The 15,581-nt window shown below is 45.0% G+C and overlaps 1 protein-coding gene across 6 annotated transcripts in view; it reads right to left on the bottom strand.

The window, feature by feature from the left end:
• tjp1a (tight junction protein 1a) overlaps window positions 1-12,136 on the bottom strand; it is a 48,587-nt gene extending 36,451 nt beyond the window's left edge. For 3 of the 6 annotated variants that reach the window (XM_008281373.1, XM_008281370.1, XM_008281371.1), the window contains exon 1: window positions 11,168-12,135. In XM_008281373.1, the coding sequence (XP_008279595.1) occupies window positions 11,168-11,191 (24 nt within the window). In that variant the 5' untranslated portion in view covers window positions 11,192-12,135. Of the gene's footprint in view, window positions 1-11,167 lie in introns of all 6 variants that reach the window. The other 3 variants (XM_008281372.1, XM_008281374.1, XM_008281368.1) reach the window with 2 other exon arrangements.
• Window positions 12,137-15,581: the final 3,445 nt, after the last annotated feature.

Below are 15,581 nucleotides of genomic sequence, written 5' to 3'. Positions count from 1 at the left end.
GAGAGGAGAGGGTAACACTTTGGGATCCACCCCACCACCACCCCATGCCAGCAGCTTGGCACTTCACTGGGGCAGTTGTATCCTTGGTTACCATATCTCCCCTCTTGGAGGACCCAAAGGAAAGAGTGAGGCAGCAGCAGCACACTCAAACAAAACATAATTACAGAGACACACATGCGCTCTTTCTGGAGGGAAGGCACTCGACAGCAAACACATGCGATGTGTAATCTACTGATGTGAGCTTTGACATTCTGTCTTTCACGTTAGTGCAAACTATGAAACCGTCCGACGTGCACGTTTACCCACAACCTCAACAGAACAACCGCCAACACCTTCAGCGCTAAGCAGATGAATTCAGCAGGAGCGATTTTTAGGGCAGGTCATTTCTGGGAAGGGAGGAGAGAGGGCTGCAAGCGTTTGCATACACAACTGCAGATGAGGGCAAGTAGCCAATAGGCAGATGACGGTGGCGGTGGCGACTACGACGACGATGATGATGATGATGCACGGCCTCAGTCAGCACTGATGTACTGTTGTGCTGACATGCTCAAATATGCTTGAGTTAATTAGTTTCAAATAGCAGCTCTACTCTGTCACACAGCTTGGTGAAAAAGCCTCCATCAGGACTCTCCTCAGCACAACACACCACACACACACTCACACACCTCTGACTGAAAATTATCTGACACAGAGTGACTGCTAGAATAGTGAGGGTAGGAATAAAATACAAAACCTATAATCCTGGCTTTTGGATTAAAACGTTAATCTGAGCCATGCTTCCCTCTGAAGTCCTGTGCTGCTGTCTCATGAAAGCAGACAGTGAAATGGATAGAAGGATGGAAGGATGGCTGGATGGACGGATGGATGGATGGATGGATGGATGGATGGATGCAGAACCGAAGAGCACTGTCATGTCAGCGAGCGTGGCCTTTACAGTATACTGTAAAACCATTCAGAGACAGATGAAAGCAGTTTGTAAGCAGCAGCGAGCACGTCACATCTCACTGCTGCAGGAGGCTGCCAGGTAGCAGATGACGAATGGGTCTATCATTTATTTAACCTTTACCACGGATAATTCTGTCTCCATATGAAGAAAATAAACAGCCAAAGACAGCCAGCTAAAAGTGCAGTTTTGATTGAAAAAAAATCCTCCACTGACAAATTCCGGCTGCGAGTTTAAATTCCTGCCAATGGAAAGATAATGCAATTTGCTTGTTGGAGGCATCAATAGGGAGGAGTGTAGGATGAGTAAACATCTTGTTAGTTAAGCTAGTGAGAGCCTCTATAACGTAAACTGTTCATCCAAATCATTCACACCCCTGAAACTAACCTGATTATGTTGATAACTGCGTTGACTTTAATATAATGTAATTTAGCAACTTACATGCTCGTCTAGATCTCAGATATAATTATGAACTTCCACTTGAAAGAATGCTTTATTGGAGGCTGTGGGTCAGGTGCAGGCTCGGACTATTTCTTACTGACCACGGCGCAGCTCCACAGAACCGATGTGCAGCGAGCTGTTCAGCGCTACCCACTGACCCAAACACACAGCTAGGCTAGGCTAACATCTCATGTGCAGCTTATCCAGCAGCAAAGTCATCCCAGCTCAACCACACTAATTGTTCTCTGCCTAGAGAGACAGGAAGTGTTGAGGTCACAGAGGAGAACAGTAACTTCTGGTGGGATTCTGACTTTTCTTTTTTTTCCTCCTCTCAGTCCTTCTTGTTGTTTTATTGCAAGCTGTGGGGTTCTTATAAACTTCAAAGTTTCTTGGACAGCGGGTCTTCTTTGGGATTTGAAGTCCTCCTTCCCCTCGGAGAAAGCGAGACGTTGAAGGACTGGAAGATGTTTTGCTGAGAAGGCTAGTTTCATGTGTTTCTCCTTTGGGGAGTGCGAGCGGCCGTGGCAAAGGTCAGAGGCTGAAGTTTATGCCAACCAGCACACATCTAAGGCAGGAATGTGTCTGTGATCTCAGTGAGTGGTCACTGGAAACTGAGCTAAGAACAGCTTCACATAACAATCAGATGATATAACAACTAGGGGTAAAACTGACGTCTTGGTTGATAACAGCGTCACAGGAGGAAACTGAAATGAGTCAGCCAGCGTTATCAGCAGCTGTTATCACACTTTTACTTATTGACAGGTATCAGAACAGGCAGGGGGATATAAAGACGTTCACAATATGCTGTAAGGACATTTTCTTAATATAGCTTCAGTTGTTTTTGTTGGACTGCGTCGACAGAAAACACACACGTACCCGCCGCGACCCAGCTTTCTTTTTGTTTCTTTGGCAGCGAGCTGTGAGCCGAGGCACTGAGAATGATAACCAGAACCAGCGCTGGAACTGGATTCAGCCAATCGCTGCACACACGACTATCAGTATTCCCACCCTACCCCTCCCTTCACACACAAACACACACACACACACACACACACTCGACAGGAATGTGCCGATAAGAGGACAAGGCCCACCTCTCTCACTCCGTTTGCTTCTCATTCCCAGCGGTTTCCCTCACCTTTCCTTATCCTCATGACCAGAAACTCCATCTGCTCCATTTTCATCTCCTTTTTCTGTCAAATTAGCACAGAATCAAGGCTTGTCCAGAATGACTTCTTCCTTACAATAGACGTGAACCTAGCATTACTAGAAGCCATGTGCTGCGGTACGCGCTGTCGCAGGAGGTCAAGTTTACTTAATAAGGTGCAGTTTCTGCTGCACAAATTACAGACAATATGAATCTCTTACTGACCACTCGACACCGAATTAAACAAATTAGCTAAAACAACCGTTGAAATAAAGCTGAAAGTCTAACAAAGCAACCACTCTATGATTTCATACACACATTCTGAATCCATGGTGATTCTTAAATCACAGTCGAGGCCACATTCACAACAGAAAACTGCAGTTAACCGTCAAAGGTTAAAGCAAATCAGAAATAAAAGGTTAGTACAGCCCTGCAGACCTTGACCCTGATCTGATGATGTAGCACCCATGGTCAGCTCCAAACTCCTGACGTGCGTCTTTATTTGGCTTTTATTCAACATTAAAATCACAGCTACAGCAAGTATGAGCATGGCTCTGCCCAGGAAAATCAAAGCTGCTCACTGTAATTTATAGCGCCGTGTGAGCAGAGCAGGTTGGTAAATGACGAAACACAGAGTTCAAGGGGTGCCCACACTGGATTGTGTAAACTGAGAAACAAAAACGTTGTCTGGTTTCCACTCACGCTGTGGCGCTGGTGAAACTGACTGTGGCAGACAAACAAGCACGTACACACATTTAACAAAGGGGTGATTCAGCAAAGTTCTTTTTTTTTGCTCATGTTTGCCTGAAACCAGACAGAATAACCAAAGCTAGCTGCTACCAGTAAGGACCAGAGAGTCCCAACTGGCCCAGTGCAGCCGCAGAGACACGATCACGGCGATAAGAGCCGCATTTGAATATCACAACATGAACTGGGAGCAGGCAGCTGGAACACTCGACACAGAAGTAAACATAATGCCTTTCGAATTTCCCATTGCACAACATTTTTTCAAACTACGCAACTCTGAGCCACAACTCACAGTCTGTAAAGTCACATGGTGCCATAAAACAAGAGGCCAAGCCCACTCAATGGCATTCCCAAGCCTTCTGAGGACTTGGCCACAATAGGCATGTTGTGGGGCAGAATCTATAGTGAATTAATGAGTTACTGTTGGAGCGAGCATTTTCCCAGCACTTAACGGGCAGCATCATTACCATTCCACCAGGAGATGTGAGGTGGGGAGGGGGTGCAGGCATTCTTCACCCAGATACACCAGCGCAGAAAGATAATAGATCTAAAAATGACATCTAAAAAAAGAGCTTCCCAAAAAGGAAGTTTACATCCTCCAATGCACCTAAAGAACTAATTACAAAGGAGCAATTAGTGCAGATGTATAACGAAGCCTCGTCTTGTTATTCAGCAGCGTACATACAGTAACCGGGCTGTTTCCAGCTCAGTAACCAGAGCCGAGGAGCACTCTCTGCTCCTGATCCGAGTCTTTCACTTCTGCTGCAACCCAGTCAGAGTTTTATTTATAAAGCTGCATCTTATCACAGAGTCACACAAACGTTGGCTCATGGGGCGTAATTCCTACGGTGACATTTAAGGCACCTAAACGCTGACATAGTGTGAATAAAAAAATAAATGCACAATAAAAGTTGGTAATGCTGCTGGCTGAGCTATACGCCCTCAGGTATAGAGTAAATGTGACTGAATAAACGAACTATGAAAGCACCAAAATGACAAGATCTTGCTCTAGATGTTTGGCATCAAGGAACTCTATTAACCTGAAGGTGTAATAAAATGCTTATCTACTCTGTTATGTAATGATCTGATTGCTCACGGTGCTGGACGCTGAGTGTCCGTCTAAACCTGGGTTTAGGTGAAGAGAAAAAGCAGAATCCACACTAAACAGGCAGCGTTTCAACTCTACTGATTTGATAATGGGACGGCAGCTCTCAGAATACTGTCAACAACACAGCATGGGCTACCTCCTCATTCACACTGAAACAGAGCAGAGATATATGAACAACGCCAAAACAACAGCACAGCAGAGGAGGATGACCACGGAGGTGTCGAGAGGAAGTGCTCAAATTGATGATGATGGTAAAAGATAATGAGTGATGGCCTATTAAGCCATCTCCCCGCAGGGAACGATGAAGTAATTCTGATCTCGTCCATGTCGCGGTAAAAGGGACGGCACCGCTGGATGGTGAAATCACATCACGTGTGCATCGACACAACACAACATGAGACACCGCTTACAATGCACAATAAGTGCTGTGATCGTAGGGAGCTAGCATCCAGAGCTGAGAGTGATTCACTGAATATGAAATACTGATTTCTGGACACAGTGTGTGTTTGTCAGCAGATGAGCCGAGTGGATGAAGCCGTTTTTGTCCCAACAGCTCACGAAAACAAACGTGTCCTCGTCAGAAGGAGGTCTGACGTTTGGGAATTCTACCAACCTGCGTATTTGCCTTATTTCAGGTAAAGCTGCTCGCGACGTCGCCCACGTGACGGAGTGTTTCCCCGACAGAAACGACAGTGCTGTTCTCCCAGCACTGTGGAAGATAAGCAAATGAACACACGGCAAAAAGAGTGTGCATGTGTACAGGCATGTAGGGCAACAAGCCTTGGGATGAATCTGTTCCAATCTCTTTCCGTCTTCCCTAACCAGCTGAGCCACGGCTGCCACATGCACTCTCTCTCGTACCTCGCCATCGCCTCGCTCAGCATCGCTCTCTTGCTCTTGCTCTGTCTCTCGCACACAGAACACCCTGTGTCAAATCCCTTACGCCTGTAGTGGGAATGATAAATCCCTGCAGAGACCTGCCCTGCTCAGCCACAGAGGACGCCGGGCTGCCTTGGAGTGTCCTAGCTCTGCTTGACTGGCTGTGTGATGAGGAACAAAGGAACCAAGCGAGATTCAGGGTTATGTGACATTACCATCCGTCTAAATCAGGAGCATCAGCTGGTGAGTGAGAGGTGATGAATCATTTTACTTCAGCAGCCCCAAGAGTGGGTAAAACTTTGACTGAAGTTCTGAGCCCAGTCTTCCTAAAGGAGGTCCATGATATAGTTTCAGGTAATTACCGAGCTCAGACAGAAGATGGGGGGGTTGTGGACTTCCTGGGCAGACCACCACTAAGTTCCTCCTGCCTGCAACGACTTGCTCGTAGACCAGGGCGGCAAGGTACCGGGGGAAAAAACAAAAACCTGGATATGTTGTTTTCCTGTAATATTTATCATGATATGGAAAAATACTAAAACTTTCTCCAGATGATATGAATGACTCTAAAGAATGAATCATTGTGGAATGATGGGGGGGTTTATTGTGGAGGGCTGCATCAACCAAGGAGAGAACAAACCACTGGGAACCTTCCTGATGTGGTGCAACGCTAGCAAAAGGTGTCCAGGATACTTCTTGTTTTTACTTTGGATGGCATTCAGATCAGGCTTTGCACACATCAGACGGAGCTTTGTGGTGCTGATTTAAAAGGTCAAACAAATTAGTTCAGTTGTCTCTGGTAGTGGCTTCAAGACACTGCCAACACAGTCTTTACTTTTGGTTGAACACACATACATCCACACGACTGACGCTGCGTTTCCTTTTGTAATGTTTATCTGCTGTTCTTCACTCATTTCGCTGTGCACATGTGGAGCCTCCGTGTCAACAAACGTCTTGTTTTGTAGATAAAGTTTTAGAAAATTGTTTAATCAGACAAAGTTCTCTGTAGATTAGTCGAGGAAGAATGAGTTTTCTTCAGGCAGCAAACAGCAGGCTTAACTTCCTTCACTTCACATCGTGCTTCCTGGGATGTGACTGCTGCACATGTGCTCGTCACCGCGTCGGCGCTGAAACAATATATTGCGTGGCCCTATTGTGTAGCCTCACACAGTCGCACTACATCTGGCAAGTCCATTTTTCACTCTTCGGTTTTCAGCCCTGTGACCAACCAACAAACTAAACGAAAGCAAGTCTCTGTGCCTCCCCAAACCTCCAACAAACGTCTAAACCCCGCTGACAGCTACTAAAGCTGAGCACTGGACTCGCTACGCGGCCCACTTCCTGTGGCGTTTCTTTCACAAACTGACTTTGGTGAAAGGAGAACCACACCCATGTTATTGCAGAAAATCCAACAGTCTGGGAAGCGGCGTGGTCATCGGATAAACTGTAAGGATTCCCGCTGATAGTTGAGTGAAGCAGCTAGCTGTCAGTCCTCTACGACTGAATAACATCCATGTCGACATACTTCAGGCACAGCGCTGCCAGACCACAATAACTTAAACGTGTGGATTGTTTTGCACGCTGACTGCTAGTGTTTGCCCCAGACTGGGCAGTAAAATGAATTCACCCTATGTCACAGTTGCATCTGAATGAAACTGAAACAGATATTAATGTGCCAGTCCCAGAGCCATAATGCGGTGATTATAGCAGAGAGAGGCAGTCTTTTTAAGATCTGCCATGTGACTCAGATTATAGCCGGTGCATCTCTCCCTCCCACTCCTTCCTTTCTCCATTTCGCCCCTCCAATAACCCCTCCTCCTCCCTCAGAAGGCATTTTCTGTTTTCCTTCTTTTCCCTCTCTCTGCTCTCCACCTGCCTCCTGCTGTGTGCATCTACCCTGGATTTCCCTCCAGAGATGAAAGGATAAGGAGGTCAGATATCCCTGATAGCTGCCACACTCTCAAGTGTGCTGGCATTACAGCAACACAATCAGCTGCTTCTTATCTGGACTGTGACAGAAGGTGATGGTAACGCAGCACAGAGCTCACTTTGTTATCACAGTCCACTGTCCTCTCTCTGACATCCTTAAATTAAGCACACTTTGTGTGTATTATGTGAGTTAAAGTCTCTCATGTTTCCTGGACCTCTGCCTAAGCGTTTGTTCTTGACAAAATAAATTAAATGAATGCACACTCGTATTCAGATGGGTCACAGCCGGGGACCAACTAGCCAAAAAGCTGATGCCCAGCTGAACCAACATGCCCCTGGCTTCTGCCCTCAGGATGGGCAACTGGCATCCCCTCTCATCTTGTGCAGACGCAGCTTACACCTGCTCTCCTTCATGACTGTGAATCGAGGATCTATAATCAAAGCCTGATGTGTTGTGTGAGAAAACTTTACAGTTTCTGTGCATGTGTGTTTGAGGTTTAGTCTTCTGCTGCCATCTTTAGTGGATCTGAACAGATCCTCCGAGCTGCTGCAGCAGACATCCTTCACCATGTGCAGCTCTCACAATGACCTTGACTGTGCCCAAGTCTACCACCAGAGACGTGTTCTACCAGTGGCCGTCCACGAGGCCGAACATTCATGCGCTGACAGACACGTATATGCAAATATCCAATACAGCATCAGATATTTCCAGTCCTTCTTAAAGGTGCTTTAGTTTTTCCTCCTTCACGCTGATGGACCACAGTTGAGGAGATAAAACGTACGTCAAGCCTCCTTCAACAGAAGACTGGATAAACGATTTCTGAACTTCAGGTTCGACTCCTCGTCAAAGACACGAGGAGCTTTTCCCTTCTACATCACTGCCTCGCCGTATCAGCCCCGATTCTCCAGAAAGGACGAGGAGCTTAAGATACGGAACAAAAACACCATCAGAACTCTTTTTCTCTCTCAAGCACTTGGTTCTCTAATTGCGTTTCCCTCCTTCAGTGATGTAAATGGAGATGTGTAATCATCAAAGCAAAACAGAGGCTGTTCTTGGCCCGCTGTGCAAGTCTAATTAATACAACCTCCTCCATCCCAGTGCATTTCCCACTTATTTCAGTCTGTCCTCTCAAAACACGCCGGTCTGAAGGCTGGAGGGATCACTGATACTCTGAATTATATTTAGTTTTTGTGTGAAGTAAGAAGGAATGACTGAAGGCCAAACACACAGAATGAGGCCAGCATTTGGTGAAAGAAAGTTAATTTCATTTCTTCAGTGGATTAAAGTGGATTTGATATCAGATAAATGGTTGATTAATTTACTAAGTGATCACTCAAACTTTGTAAATGATGCTGTCAGATATATGAGAGCTAAACAGGTCCTACATAGACTCACTGCTAAATACGGTTATGTTATTGTTCTGTATTTAAATGGTCAAATACATGTTTAAAACTATTACAATAAACAGCATAACCTCTCTCTGTTATTTCAACTATTAACTGTGATCAAGACATCCTGATTAAACACCCAAATCCTCCAGAATGGTTTCACTAAACTTGACACGTGGATTTTAATTCAGGTGTGCCGACCCGATTTCCTCTGTCCTCGGTCCAATAGCAGGAAACCCAAGAGAAAGATGCGTCCCTCTCCGTCTGAACAGAAACATAACCTCCTCCAAACAGCAATTAACATAAACTGTAATTTGTACAGAAGTGAGGATCCGTCACAACAAACCGGCAGCTTCAGCTAAGACGACTTAAGACAGAGATGCTTACCTTCTACCGGCTCTGTTCTGCCAAAGCTGTCACAACTGAGCTAAATATTTCATGCTAACCTATTGACACACTGCTAGCACACAGCGTTGTGCAATAATAACATTACTGAGCTGAGATATGAAGTCAGCACCCCCCACAGATGCTGCTCTATTCCAGGAAGACTGCATCGCCGCAATATTTTACTGTAGTTTATCATCAACTGGGAATTTATGTGGTATATGACCAACGCTGGTGTCACCGTATTTTACTGCTACTCATCAGGTGGGAGTTAAACATAAATCCCTGCATCACATTTCTGCTACTCAGAATAAAAACAACAACCTTAATTAGAGAATACAGCAGCTTGACGGTGGAGTGGTGGTTAATGTGGAACGGATTCAAGGTCTTCTATTGGTCACAAACACAGTTATACCTGGTTGTGCACCTGTTCCACACCAAAATAGCAGAAATAAATAAATCTCATTTTCAAAACAGTGCAAAAAGGGAATTAAACAAATAAAGAAAATAATAATAAGTACATGTATATATAACCTTAGTAAGGAAACCTTAGTTTGAAATCTAAGGAATAAGAGTGTATGAAAAGTTGGCCAGAACTTAAACATGTCCTTCCTACCTACATGAATGAGACATGCACTCATGACCTGAAACAGGAAACTTGAGAATTTAAAGTTAATTTAAAGAATTAAAGTCTACTGTCCACTGATCACGACCAGGCAACACGGTTCTTCTGCCTCCATCCCACCGGCAGCCTGATCGCTCTGTACTTGTAGGAGAGCAGCTGTCAATGTGCTGTTTCAACTTCAACCTTCATGTACAAGCAGCAGCAGCAAATACAGTCCTACTAATCGGGCGAGTCGTGTTGGCGATCGTGCTCACTCGCTGCTATTTTCAGCACGCTTTTGTCAGCTTATTAGTTTAGGCTGTGATTATGATACAGCAGAGCATGTTATGTAAATTAGTAAAAACTGTGCCCGCAAGCAGAGGCAGTTAGAACGGCCGTCCTACAGTCAGACAACAGCACTGTTCAAAAGGCCTGGCTGCTGGAATAAAACACTGACTTCCAAGATGACTGTGAATAATAGGAAACTAAACACTGGCATTGCTAGTTAGCATGTTACCTGCTAGGTCAGCTGCAGGTACATGACAGTAGTGAGCGGTGTGTGTTAAGGTGTGACCGTGGCCGTCATGTACACTACGGCATAACGTCACCAGTTGACACTACGGCGCTGGTTTCGTCTGACTGGAACAACCGCCCAAACCTGAACAGCACTACCTCTGTTAGACAAACACAGCACATTCCTCGCTTGTCAAAGTGGAACAAGACAGGAAAAATATATAAACTATTGATTATACTGTATGAGGAATGTTGACCCACTTACATTCTGTTTCCCACAATGTTTTAAAGATTGATATATATTAGAGTATTTCTTAAAGTCTGTACAGGCGCGCGGTGCATCTGTGGAAATGCAGCTGTCACCTGTTAATAAACAGTAAATCAAATTCTAAGGGGATGCTTTAATAATGTGTGATATTTTAAATGAAACTGGACCTGACAGGTGTTCCTCCAGCTGTTTCTGACTCATGAATGGCCAACAATGTTTTGACAGTTGAGTGAAGGGATGTAAAAATGACACCGACCACTTTAAAGTCACTACAAGAAAGACCACACCTTTAGAAGCAGGTGCACCTTCCTACCAGGTCGTTTTTACCCCGCTGACCAACAGTAATGCCATAAAGCACAACCTACAACAAAACCTGAGCCACTACAAAACATGCTATGTTGTTATGGTCTACTAAATGTAAAAAGGGCATCACATGGCAGAAGTTCTGCCTCAGAGGCTCGGTTCCTTTGTAGATCCAGGGGGATTTCCTGCCACTGGTTTAATAAAACTGGGACTCTGGGTATCAACAGGTAGCTGAACTGAGACCTGCTATGAGCAGCTGGGTGACAGTTTAGCAAAAGTCAATTTAATCAAACCGTATAGCTGGTTGTGGGCTGTTACGAGGTGTAGGTTTCAAAATAAGCCCCACAAACAGCCAGTACCACCACCACCACCATCAGGCACATCCCAGCATAACCAGTGAACAAAGTTATCAGGCTAATGTGCAGCCCTGTAGCGGGTTTAGCTGCTGCTAGCCTCCCCCTGTGTCCCACACAGCAGCAGAATGCTAACAGTCAGCACGACCCGGGACAGGTACCCACCTTATTTGAAGCTTTGGAGGACATTTTACAGCTATTCCGCTTCAAAAAGTGGCAGGTTAAAAGTTGTCTTTGTTCGGATATTCACTTGCGCTGTTCCCGGTCCGGTGATATTGTCGCCCAGCTGCCGCCACGCCGGGCTGCGCTGTTATTTTATTTCATCCACGACGAGAAACATGTCACGAAAAGTCCAAAGTTCATTCTCTTATCTTCGCTGCCCGAAACGTTAGTCCGCTCAGGGGTCGAGTCATGGAAGAAAGCCCCGGCTCGGAAGACGGGAAAAATAGAAAACGGAGAGCTCCTTTGCCGTGGTGTTTCCGCCGCTAACCTCTGGATGAAAAGTTGGGAAGAGTCGGCATCCCTCGGACGGTGTGCAGCAGCAGCAATGGCAGGCTGAGTAAACCTCTCCCTGCTCCCAGCGCTCTGAGCAACGGCCGTGTCGTGTCTGTGCGGAGCGGACCACTGCACGCGAATAGGGGTGCGGGAGCACGGGAGAAACGGGGGCATCGTCCATTTACCCCGACGTGTGCTCTTCAATTACATTTTCTGGTGTACATCGTTAAACAATACCTTATTTCTTCATCACATCGTTTAACTAATGCGCTGAGTATAATTTTTATCGCTGTTATTAAAGACGCGCACCCCTGTTATCCTTTCGAATAACCAGTCCGGGATACAATAACGAGAAGCGACGCCGCTGTCCCCGCTGATGCTGAATGCTCACTTTCACTGTGGGATGATGGTGAACGGTGTGTTACACAAGAACTACACGCTTTAAAATTCGGAAATTTGAGGATGAAAAAAAAAGAAAATGTCAGGCCGTGCTCTGTTTAAAAATATGGTGTCAAACTCAGCGCGAGTCGGTGCAAAATAGGCCACAGGAAGCCTGGCCTCGGAACCGAACAGCGTGAGCAGAATATTTAAAAAGTTTGTTGCATAAGAAATGATCGAGGCTATTTCTCTTCGGTGTGTTTGTGTGGGTTGTCGTGGGGCAGTTTATCTGGGAGGTTAAAAAAAAAACGGGTCGATAAACTAAACAGGGAGTCCTAATTAAAAAAAATAAAAATAAATAAATCTTAGCACAGAGAAACCACCAGTGTTTGTGGTTGATAAGTCACCTCACAGGAAACCACAGAAGCCATCGAGTTAAGCTCCTATGACTTCCTAAAGCAGCCCCCACCCACAGGATGCAACCATCTGAGCTCGTATTGTTTCACAGTTTACTTCTGTTTCCAGCAAACAATATGGCTTATGCAATGTGGAATTGGGCCACAGGAGAAACACGAAATGAAGAAACAGTGTGACACTATTAAAGTTTTCAGGCTCCCCTGTAACAGTACATGTAATTGAGAGCATATAAACACGGAGACACGCCCTGTCTTCTCCAAACAAACTGAGCAATCGCATTCCCAGAATCTAGCTCCTCTAATGATCACTTCCTCTGTGTCTTTCTCCTTCAGCTGTGGAGGAGGGTTTTGGCGGCAGTGTAGGTGGTCGAAGGAGTTAATTCCCACCAGACATAATCCTACAAGGCAAAAATACCGCCAGCCAGGAGTAGCAGACATGTCTTGAGGGCTACAAGCATAGGATGACCTCCAGAAAGGCTCTGACACGCCGAGAAGAGGATCAAGACGGACGAGCAGCTCTAAAACCCCCAGCCGTGCTTCAGCCAGCGAAATATACAATCATTCCTCAAGTGTTTGTGCTGATGACAGTTCCCCACAGCCTCTTGCAAAATGCATCAGAAAAATGTAAATACAAAGCACATGAAACAAACATGCCACAAGGATGATACGTACGAGTATAGAAGCAAGCCGCTCGCTCCTCCTGAAGCCCCTGAAACGCCGTTCAGGATCGATCAGCGCCGACAGCAGGATGTTCAACATGATCACTCCGGTGTCAACTAATAACAGTTTGCAATCAAAACAGCCAATCCGAAGCTACAAGATATTACCAATCGCCTTTAAAAACCACAATCAAGACAAGTCTTTCCTGTGCTGCTGGCGTCTCGAGCTCGTCCACACCTGTGATGGTACCGCAGATGTTCTTATGGAGGATCAAGACATTAGTGCCACTCCAGTGTGATCAAAGCTATCTTTGTCCATCCCTGCTCCACCATTTTTCCCTCCTCTCTCTCTCTCTCTCTGTCTCTCTCTCTGTCTCTCACAAACACACAAACATACACAACATGGCTCTTTCGGACAACAGGCGGCATCAAAGCTCAGGTGTGCTCATGGAAGAGCAGGCACATGGAAAACAAAGGCGAACATGCAGGCCCACATTTGGTTGAAGCACATCACAAGGTTCACTCAACCCTGCGTTTCCTGCAGCGAAAAGGCTAATGTAGAGTGAAAATACATAATGCGCGCGGCGGCCAAATGTAAAGCCGACTGTTTATGCACACAGAAGAATTCACCTCAGCACAGTTGCACGATGATGAATAAAGACGAAGGCCTTGCTTGATGTTCGACACTGACAACAGTTCCTAAGCAGATGTTATTTCCCTGTTTTCATCTGTCCTGAGTTAGGTGTCTGTGAGAGACTGCGTGATCCCTCCTAAGCCCTGTTGACTCAGGGCTGCCCTGCAGATCCAGCAGAGCCTCTTTGTTTCTTCACGCTAATAAAAACCTTCTGGACACACAAGACCAACTGAAGGCCTCCATCAGTCTATGTCAGATTAACCCATCCATGTCTGCACCGAGCAGCCACGGAGGTACATATTTATGAGTCAACATATTTGAACAGATTTTTTTTTTGTAGTGAAAAATTAAATATAAAATAATGTTAAGTAGTTTATTTGTAATTGTCAAAAAAATAAAATGCTGGTGATTTCTTACCTGTGTCCTCTCAGTCAAGATGTAATTGTACGAAATATATCCCTTAATTAAATATAAGGTTTGTTCAATTTCCTGTGTACCTCAATGCTGTTTGTTTAAATCAGAAGTTATTTAAACGACAGTAAACAGACATTTTCTGCTGTGTGTTAATAAAAGTCCAGCGTTTTCTTTGGCACGTCTACGGCTCTGACTCAAAATAAAGACACGTTCATGCTCATAAAATAATATCACTGTGCACAACGAAGCAGGTCTGAGGCAGAGAAGACAAATCAGCAACATGAGACGGCTCATACAACACTTGTTTCTGGGATCGATTGATTGTTGGTCTTTTCAGGGGATTTATTTGAGAGAAATATAGAATATTTCCAACCTCAACGATATTTTTTCACTTTGAGAAACTCTCACGTACAGAAAACTAATCTGCTCAGCCGAAGCCACAAAGAGAAGAGTTGTGGTGTAAATCTTTAATCATCGGTATACAAATGTCACATCTCTGCTTAAGAGGCCAACTGTTTGTGACCAGATTAGTATCATATGACAGGATTAGCAGGCATCTCGCAAAAGCCCCCCCGACCTTCTGGGTCAATATTGTTCAGGCTTTTGTTGGAACTTGAACACTTAACACAAATCTGGTTTCAGGAATTCAAGAAACATGGATTCTGTGTGTAATCAGAAATGTGCAAAGGTCAAATTTATTAATAACAGAAAATCATTACAGGACATACAAAACCAAATAAAAGCAGCATTAAATAGACATTCCAGGATAAGAACCATGGGCTGGACGAACCATTCAAACAGTTGCATAACAACCTGACTCAAGCCTGTAATTTACATCTTAACAAATCTGGGCTCATATTAGAGACGGAGCAGCAACATGGGCAGCAGGGCGGGGAGCTCACACAGAACCATAGAAGAGCCTTTAAACCTGGTCTTCCACTAAACCTGTCAACCGTCTCCAGTCACGCAGCCTCTCTCTCGTGATTCATCAATCACACCCTCTCACATCATCGTACGGTGAGCACACGCCAAGTTTCAGCAGCAGGTGAGCTGAGCCAGGAGCTGCATTATGGTCGTCTCACCGATGGAAGACAAACGCTTTGAGCTTTATGTTGAGTTAAAAGTAAATGATTTAATAATCCTGACATTGTCAGTTTTATTCTCCTCTAATTTATTCACAACCACAGACAAAGTTAGCTTGTGTGAGAACAGACTGAAGTGCTGTTATTTTGAGCGACACTTAGTTCTGCTTAGTTCTTGTGATGAAGAAAAAGCTTTTGGAAGACTAAATTTACCACAGTGGGTCAGTGGCTGATAGTGGTGAACCAGGGTACTTTTAATCTTCTAAAAACAGTTATTCCAAGAGGCAGCCTGTGATCAACCAAGCAAGAAAATCTGAAGTTTTTCTCTTTCTTGCTGTTTTCTCCTCTCAGCGGACAGGGGTTGCTGAGCCTTTTATAGCTACAGAACAGCGAACCTGATTGAACTTCAATCTGCTGCTCAGCGATACCTCGAGCAGCTTAAGAAGTAGTAGTGAAAGCTGCAGAGTCTCAGAGCTACTAGAAAATTATAATTATCATTAT

Source organism: Stegastes partitus, unplaced genomic scaffold, assembly GCF_000690725.1.
Source record: "Stegastes partitus isolate 25-593 unplaced genomic scaffold, Stegastes_partitus-1.0.2 Scaffold232, whole genome shotgun sequence".
In the NCBI taxonomy this organism is placed as follows: domain Eukaryota; kingdom Metazoa; phylum Chordata; class Actinopteri; family Pomacentridae; genus Stegastes; species Stegastes partitus.
The sequence above is the reverse complement of the archived record's forward strand: the minus strand, read 5'-3'. Positions and strand labels throughout refer to the sequence as shown.